Here is a 9,669-nt window from a genome sequence, read left to right as displayed (position 1 = left end):
AGTTGATCTATATCCCATTTTCCAAAAAGAAATCCAGCAGAAAGATTTTTCCTCTATTAGACACCGTTCCCCTATATAAAATACAGTTTCCAAATCGAAACTGACAAATCCCACTTTATACATGCAACTATCACGTTTGATTGTCCGTATATAAAACGACAGTTTTGAAAATAAGTTTTATACAACTCTTAGAATTTTGTACAGTCGAATTGCTTTCGCGTGTAAAGCTCTTCTTTTGGTAAATATTCTTGAGGACCTTATCACAATCAGGATTTAAAACTAGCTGGAATAGTGAAAATAAGAAAGCGTGATCTGTATATGTATATAAGTAACATTTGTATCAACTATATGTGTATACTACAGTGCATACAATATAATATTGTACAGGATGAAAGTTGCATACATGTATATGAGTACATCGGATCTAAAAAATAGCGAGTAATATAAGCATTCTGTCCTGGAAATGCAAAAGACATGATGTATAAAAATAGGCAATTGTCTAATGATATGAAAAATAGATGTGTATACATATTGTCATATCAAGTTGATAATTTATATATAAAATATTTCTTTTGGTTATCACATTACATAAAAAACGAGCATAAAATTGCTCCCTTGTACAATCTTTTCGAATAGTTCATGTCTAACACTAAACATAAAATAAATAAATTGCAAATAAAACTAAATAATATGTCTTGCAGTAATTGTTAATAACTGTGTACAAATATTTATTTTTTGTTTAATCCATAATGTTTTACGATGTATCACAGTATAAAATTATTATTGTACTTTATAACAATATGCGCGTTCATAGAATATATCGCATAAATACCGTATGGCATTTGATTCTAATTTGATTGTATATCACATAAATACTTATTTAAAAAAAAACACTAATGGCACATAATACAAATTATTAATCGTACAAAACTAAAAATATTAAAAGATAATAGAATATTTAAGATTCCTTGGAAATATTCATTGTACCTTGAGATTGCTCGTTTTATATGCATTAATGCATCTATATCTAATGCGTAAGTACATTAGTTACAGGCACACAGAGTGATCATCACGCTTTGAAGAATTATTTGAAAATTTATACAAACGCGGGTAAAAATTTCGAGTTTGTACGTAAATGTCCAGGACGGATGTTTATATTAGTGCGACCAAACATGCGTAATTTCCTTTTTGATTTTGCACAGTACACTAGGCAATGTACATTTTATTGATATCGCACAAACAGTACATTTGATAGGTGTCCAAAGGCACTGTAAAAGCGATGAACGCAGTTTATTATAAAAGTGTCGGCGATCTCGGAGAACCAATATCATCAACTAATGATGCAGTATAAAGAAATAGAAAGATATCCTTATCCTTATGTGTACAATTAAAAGTATCATGTTCACATAGCACATAATCTCATTATTATGTACTGTGTCTTATTGCCGCTTCAGTTATAAAGTATTTATCGTACTTTTCTTACTCTACGTCGCAATTTCGTACGTTCCACGTACGTACGTAAGTATGTACTCGACCCTATCTTACGATTTCCGCGACTAGTACAAAGAATGTAAAACGTCTTTCGCGTACATAACAGTTTCAGGAGGAATGCGAAAGAATGTCCCTGCAGGCGCGTAACGTCAATCCATAGCTGGATCACAATAAAACTGGCACTGTTAAAATGCATTTGCCATTGAGACCTCAGTAAGCTCATAAATTATATATACTTATATGCATTAGTTGTGTCCATTTTCACAATATAACGGTAACGCATATCAACTGCGCTTCAATCATCAGCATTATCATCACTATCACTGATGTGGCACATTCAAGTCAACGCAATCTGACATCAAATGCACAACACAACACCCATGACAACCAAATGTGCTCAACCTTGGAAGTATAAAAGTCTTTCATACGTGGTCTTTCTCTCAAGAGAAGAAATTAAAAATGCCACACATTACGTTCATGTGCAAGGAGGAGGCTGCTGTTGCGGAGAGGGAAGGGGCGCGACTGCGGCGGCGGCGGCAGCAGCAGCATAGGACGACGGGTCTGAGGGATCGAGAAGCGGTGGCGGTGGCGGTAGGCCGCTACCACCGCCGCCTCTTCCTCTACCTCGGCCTCTTCCACGACCCCGACCCCGGCCCCTCCCCCTTCCGCGTCAACTCCGCCTCTCTGGCATCCCTATGTTGCTCGTTGTCTTTTCCAGGTAGGCCAGAGGCCCCTGTAGGGCGCTACTGCCCATACCGCCAACTGGGAACCCGGTGGCTCTACCACCGACACCACCCTGCGCCATGAACATGCCCTGCTGACTGACGGGTACACCAACTCCCTGAAGACCTGATGTAGGTGGTCCACCAGAACCCTGTTGCACCTGCAAAGTCACACTAAATGAGGATGTATCGTTAGGAACGCAAGGGAGAATTTCTACTGGCACATGTATATGTGCAGGGAAATGTAGCGGGATATGTAGAGTGTATATGTAATGCATGAGAGTGTAGTGAGAAAACATAATACAACAAAAACGAAAAATTTCTACTCGATATCTATGTTTGTCTCTGATATGATATTATAAAGAAGAGAACTGTGCAGGCTGTTCGCGAAACAGCTATCCAAAAATATATTCCATATGCATGCGTACTGTTCAGAAAGATAGACACGCGCGGGCGAACAGCCAGAATCGGATTTGTCGGGAATGATAATACGTAGGCGAGGGAAATAAAAAAAAAGCACAATGTTATTTTTCTTTCTTCTTTTTTGCAATGAACAAAGATATTTATTCTGTCGTGACATCTATTTGCAAGTCGAGACAATGTAAGTGAAACAGATCCAGACGCTATCCAAATTGCAATGGGTATAATGCTCCTTTTATGAGTTATTTATGAACTTAAGATTTAAATGTTCTATATATCATTAGTATCATAAAGATGAGTAAAGAAATGTATCTTTATCCGCGGAACACACTACAAAAGGAACTCGACGGTATTCTAATTTACAAATGACAATGTTTTACTACAGATTTTTGTAATCGAAATGCAGTTTGTAACGTTTCTTGATGTGCATGCAATATCTACATGCAAATTATTTTATGCATACAGAGAATGACGCGAAAAAATGTCACTCGTGAGAAAAAGTATTTAAAAAATAAAATAAAAAACCCTGTCTGTATGTTCATCGTTCCGTTATAAAAATGTGATCTTTTTTATGAAATGTCAAATGTGGTCACTAGGTCTTCCTATTAATGTAAAGTATATATATATATAAATACTCCTAAGTTTTATTATTGCCATTATCAGATTTATTACATTTCTTCATCTTTCTTTTTTTTTTACTAAGTATTTGTACAAATTATTGTATATTGTATTCATTGTTTTGGCACCGTCTTACAATAACTGTTTGTACATATAGTTAATTCTTCGATACTTTTCTCACGATGAAAAAATTTATACTTTTGTATATATTCCTATATTGTAGGTAATTATAAAAAAAATTTAATCTATTATCTTTTGTACAATACATTTTTACGTTTGTGTATAGGAATTGTATAAGGCACTATCATACGCAATATTATAATCGTCGTGCGTATGTGGGGAGACCCGATTATTTTCTCGATGATCCGTATGAAAAATTTAGCGATATTCTATAACATTTTAAAGTGAGTATTTCCGTCATCAAGAGAGGGAGACAGAGAGTGTGTGTTTACTTAATAATATATGATTTTCATAAATGTGATTCTCCAAACACATGCGTTTTCTCTCGTACAGACATATACTCACACATGTAAAGCAATCATACATTTCAAATGCAACGAATAACAGAAGGATATTACGATGTATCATTATAATGATTGTATAATTCTTTATTATCTTTCAATAATGTATATAATATTTCTATATTTCTCAGTAATATATATAATAATATATTGCAATATCCTCCTGTACATATATATGTACACAAATATACATTATAATATATACATTTAGTATATGTATATATTACACGTAATTAATACGTATAATTACGATATATATTATAAAAAAGTGAGTCTCGCGATATAAATATGATTACCGTTGTACAAGAATAGATTTAACATTAAAATCTCATTAAAAAGAAATAATTAATGAATTATACGAACAATTTGATCAATTTACGATTTAAAATAACTACACGAAATGAAAATCGCTTAATGACGCAAAATCGCTAAAAGGTATAAATAATCCCGTTTCCTCTAATATCTCCACGTCACTATCGCTCAGTTCAATCGTACTATCAGTCGTATCTTTCTCACACTCGTTTTCTTCTTCCTTTTAATTAGTAAAATGTACGTTTAATATCAAATTTAACAACACACAATCTACTTGAATAATAGGAAAATTTTAACTTTGATTGTAACAGCGTCACTTAAATACCTGTGATTGCAACGGATGTTGCATTTGCTGCTGCAATTGTTGCTGCAATTGTGGATGCTGCTGCTGCTGCTGCTGCTGTTGCTGCAGTTGCTGTTGCAATTGCTGCTGATGCTGCAGTATCTGCTGTTGTTGCTGCATCGAAGCGTTACCGCTACCACTCGCAGTTTGCGGATTCTGCCCGCTTTGATTTCCGTTTGGTAACCCTATCGACATTAATACCAATGTTATTGAGCATCTCATTGAATTAGGTAACTATCGTTAGTCTTATATTACCACTGGGTGCTGGGCCTTGAGCGGGCGACTGCGCCCAACCCTGCAGATCCGACAACATATTCTGCCAGACAGCGATCTTCTCGTTATGCCTTCTTATCAGGTCCTCCTTGCGCGCCAGCTCTGATCTCAGATCTTGGATCTCTTCCTTGACACACAGCTCGGGTTTTAGCGCAGACAGGAGGAATCTCTTTTGCAAGAAGAAAGCCTCCATCTGCCTAGCCAGGTCTATGAATCTCATGGTAGCCTGTTCCATTTCCGCGCGACCTTCGTCTTTATCCACTATCAAACCACCAGATGCGCCAGTTCCACTGTTGCCCAATCCCTCGTCCTTTGTCAATATACTCAAACATTGCTGGAAAGCAATAATTAACATTCAATAAACCATGCTGACATTCTAGAACATTTCAGAAGCGTTAATATGATCTTTTAAAGACACGTTTGAAAACAAATTTAGAATCAGATAACCCCCAGACCTAGAAAAAGATATATTAATTACTTCGTTATATTTAACTTATATGAATGTTTCTTTTAAGAAATCTTTCAAGTATATAACAGGTTCTCTTGTGTTCTTAAGAAAATTATAAAAATTGAAAAAATATATATTCCATTATATAATCTATATATTCCATTTAAAGACTGAGACTTTTATCTCTATAAATATTTATATTATTAGAATTATTTTTCTGATATTTTTCGTTTTTTGCTGTATTTCAGAGTTAAAGTTCTAATAATTCTATAACTCTTTTTCAAACCACTTTTACAATCAACACTTGCCAGCAATCACTTTCACTTTCCAATTACATAAAGCCACATCTATTTTTTCAGGTAAAAAAAAAATTCCATTTCCATTTGAACAATGCTACGAAATCCTAATAGCGATGTATGTACATACGTCAATAGAGCAATGATGGAGCACATTTATTCGACAATTCTTTGAGCTTTACATCCCAGATATGCTACTTTTGCGAGGAAATGCCATCGAGCTCCTCAATTACGCGGACATGAATAACGCGCGATACATCAATCAACGACGATACGGAAAGATGTAAATAGCTGAATTCTACCTGAAATGATTCTTCAAACTCATCAACGAGGTTACCACCACTGTTAGTCGGCGTCGCCATCACACAGGTGTATCCGCGCGGTCGCGGATCCGCGCGCGAAAACAACCGTCTCGATTCCGCGCCGCGCTTGACGACAACAGGCTCGTGCTCCTTCTTGTGCTTGATCCTGTGCGATCACGTGCGATCACTGTGATCAGTGTGATCCCGTGCGTGGCCCCCGTGGGAATCTGGCGAAACTCGTCACTCGTCCCGCACGCGACCCCTTCCCGCCGATTTGACACGGTCATAGATATACGATATCTATAGGCTATAGGTCGCGTTCAACAGCCAAGCCGCTCAGTAGCAGTCGAACGTGATTGGCTCTTACTTTTAGAACCAACCAATCAACGTAGAGTGTTGATAAGACGAACTCAACAGTTGTGTCTGCTGAACGCGGCCAATGATGAAGACACGAGACAGAATTTTAAGTGTTCGGTATTGATAAGTCCGATCTTCAATTTCACATTGGGTAATTATCAACGACATTATCGATGAAATTATGCTCAATCGACGCGTTTTTGCACGAAACGAAAGAATCTGGCAGAAAAAAGTGTCGCTCTGCCCCGCGACGCGAGATATTAAACATTAAAGTTGACGAGATGTAGCAACACTGAACATGCCCTGCGGCCACATGCGCATGCTCAGTGGCCGCACGCGCATGCAAAAGTGCACGAATTTGAAACGTATGTATACTTATAATGCATCACATGTTGTTAGCTTTCAATGATGAATATATCTTATATAATCAAAGTACATGCGTGGGCGGGAGGGTTGTGCTCCCCTGCACCCCCCCCCCATGCATGTGCTTTATAATTTCGCTTTACAACTTAGCATTTATGTATTTTCAGTTGTAAAGCGAGGTCCACGCCGTGGTCCACGCTGTCTACCGGCGGAGGTGGATGCAGGAGGAGGGTCCCCCCTGCACCCTCGAGGTATTAGTCGAAGACCAAAATATGTTGTGAGTGCGATATGCCTCCGTGTACATATATCGTATACCTTGCTTCGAAATATATCGTACAAATAAACACCATTATTAAATGTATGCATAAACATCACAAATAAAAATTTTCTTATTATTATCGTAAATAAAAAATTTTTTCTTACAAAATCCTTCTTATGGATTTATTTGCATTTTTTAGCTCTGAATTTCGAAAGATATTTTTATAACGATTTTACAAAAAATATTTCCATATTTTTCAGTCAAAATTAAATATAAATAATAATTTTTTGAAATGTACAGTTATATGAATGTTTTATACAATTTTTTCATTTTTGTTAGCCGGACGGGAAGCTAGTTCCATAGTTTTATGCGGGTTGCTGAATAAAAGAATAAATACGGATTCTTAATTGATAAAAAAAATTACTATGAATAAGTGAGGTTTATTTTTTCGACACTGTGATATACAAAACTCACATTAAACCGTTCCCGGATTTAAAAAGTCGTCGTCCTCGCACACGTCGAAAAAAACAACGAATGCTTATCGATTGCAATTGCTTTCTGTGGTGAAGACGGACTTGTGAAACATTCCATCCACACATACAACTAAAATTACAATAAAATTAAAAGATAAGGGAAGAAGCGCGGCGTATCAGAAATATATATATTTTCTCGCATAAGATAAATACGCTATCTATCATAAAATTGTATGTGTCAAATTGAGTATAATTTGATACTACGAATTTTACAGTGTATAACTTTCTTTTTATAGAAACTGCAGAAGCGGCTGATCCTATATAAACTCATATTACTATTAACCGCGGTTTCATTTTCTTCCCTCATTCAAGACATGTTACAATAATTACTGGCGAATGTCAACCTTGCCATCGAATTAATAGCACTGTACTATAAACAATAGCTTTCGCAACGTCCGCGTTGATTCTCAACATTTTTATAGGGAGTAATAATTTGAAACGTCGTCGGTCATAAGTGTATCAGATAGCCTGGCAAACAGTAAAATTACAAGCGCAGACGCATTTTGGAGGTACTGTGAAGATAGTGTTATCATCGTTCACGTACTTACCTTAGGAATACGATAACATTGAGAACTCTTAGAATATGATATACTCATATCTTCCACGTACTTATTTCAAAAATGTAATAACACTAGAGTAATCCCTTAGGATGAATCATTTAGACTAGACTAAAGCTTTCCAAAAAAGTGAAAAGATCCTTTTTGGTTCCTATAAAAAGAGAAGTCTCGAAGACTGTAGAGACAGTTGCCGAGAATTTCTTGTCAGTTATTCTTTAAATCGCGGTGCGTATTTACAACATAGTTTATATTTCATCGTGTAAAGTCTATTGCAAGTATAAAGTTGTGCTATATAAATTCCTTTTTTGTGGAATAAGAATTACTTATAACGCCCACTGACTCTCAACGTAATTGTTCACAAAATAGCTATGTTTGAAAAGCTAAAAAGCAAGAGAATAATATATCACACCCTAGAAAAATACTGTCACAATTCAAAAAAATTCGATTTTGAGTTAAGCCCACAAAAAGTAGTCTAAAATGTTATGTGTCACAAATTTATATAGGTGAAATCCATTTCACGAGGCAGAAGTGTTGTTATTCTTTTAAAATTGTTTTAAAAGATTTTGTCGTTGATTTAGAATTGTTTTTATATCTAAATTTATTTTATATCCGAAGTTTTTTCTTTATTTGAAGTGTATCGTGATAATAATATTTATTAATAACTATATATTGCAAACAATAATTAAATTAAAATTAATTTGTGAGATTGCAGTCGTACTATTATAATAAAATTTTAGAGAAAAATGTCCGAAGAATTTATTTGCAATAGCGGATTCAGATATTTTCACACGATAGAGGAATGCCGCGTTTGCAAAAATCGCCTAACTGCAGGGTATAAAGAACTTCTCCCATTTTGCGCTCTCCGGGCCAGTCCGGGCCCAGTCATCTGCAATTATATATAATTTTCTAGATTATTATGGTAGTATTAAAGAAGAAATAGTTTAAATAATCTTTAAACCCCCCGCCGCGCCGGAAGCAGTTCTGACCACCTAATAATGTCATTTTTATTCGTTCGATGGCTCGTCATCAGAGCTATCCAAGATGACAAATGCATTATTGCTATAGTCAGAAGGTATCTGATGTATATTAAAAAAAAAAAAAAAACCAGCAGGAGCTTGATTCTTGAATTAATCTCAAGAGAAACGTATGTGCAAATGTTGTTTCTTACAGAAATGTCGATTGGCTGTCGCATAATTTTTAGCCAATCAACCTGCAACGTTTCTGTAAGAACAACATTTGCGCATACGTTTCTCTTGCGAATGAATTCAAGAATCGAGCGCCTGGTATGTACATCCACCGCTTCATGCTCCCTCCGCCCAGCACAGACTTTATTGGCATCGTTGTCATCTGCTGAATGTGTCTAATACCGAAATAAATACACGATGTTTTTATGCTTGCAATCAACTGATGAGTTAATTCTTATTTTATAGTTAAACATGACTCCCAGAATTCTAGTTTTTGTTTTTATCCTCGTTTAAAGATTTCTGTTTGCGTTCAAGCCACCTCCTCATGATAACAACGGCAACAAACAAAATATAGAATATCTATTTTCCGGTATATTTGTTGGACGCATTTGCTTGGCTAAGTTCTTGATTTTATATTTAGTTAAGTTATATTTGATTAAGCAGACATTAATTTTACTAATTCATTATTTTGTCATGGTAAAAAGAATCGAAATCAGTGACACAATTAGTGATGTCCATACAACGATAGTAACGATGATACCAATGAAGTCTGTCTTAGGCATAAAGCGACGGATGTACCAGTTGTTTTTTATTTATTTTTTTTTAGTATAGAGGTATACCTTCCGAGCATAGCAATGACGTATTTGTTATCCTGAACAGCTCTGATGAT

The 9,669-nt window shown here is 35.6% G+C and overlaps 1 protein-coding gene across 2 annotated transcripts; it reads right to left on the bottom strand.

Annotated features, from left to right (window-relative positions):
* Positions 1-313: 313 nt before the first annotated feature.
* On the bottom strand, positions 314-6,018 carry Med28 (mediator complex subunit 28). Of its 2 annotated transcripts, none has more exons than XM_071703944.1 (4): positions 5,747-6,013; positions 4,683-5,034; positions 4,410-4,612; positions 314-2,374 (listed from the first exon to the last, which is right to left on the bottom strand). In XM_071703944.1, exons 1-4 carry the CDS (start codon positions 5,804-5,806, stop codon positions 2,162-2,164), a joined length of 828 nt encoding a protein of 275 aa, XP_071560045.1. In that variant the 5' UTR covers positions 5,807-6,013; the 3' UTR covers positions 314-2,161. The 2 variants fall into 2 exon arrangements, with proteins under 2 accessions (XP_071560045.1, XP_071560046.1); XM_071703945.1 differs by lacking the exon at positions 314-2,374 and adding an exon at positions 3,258-4,304 and having other exon boundaries at positions 5,747-6,018.
* Positions 6,019-9,669: the final 3,651 nt, after the last annotated feature.

Source organism: Temnothorax nylanderi, unplaced genomic scaffold, assembly GCF_030848795.1.
Source record: "Temnothorax nylanderi isolate EJ_2023f unplaced genomic scaffold, tnyl_v1.0 TNYL_tig0037_pilon, whole genome shotgun sequence".
Taxonomy (NCBI): Eukaryota; Metazoa; Arthropoda; class Insecta; order Hymenoptera; family Formicidae; genus Temnothorax; species Temnothorax nylanderi.
Note: the sequence above shows the minus strand (reverse complement) of the source record. Positions and strands in the feature narration are given on the sequence as shown.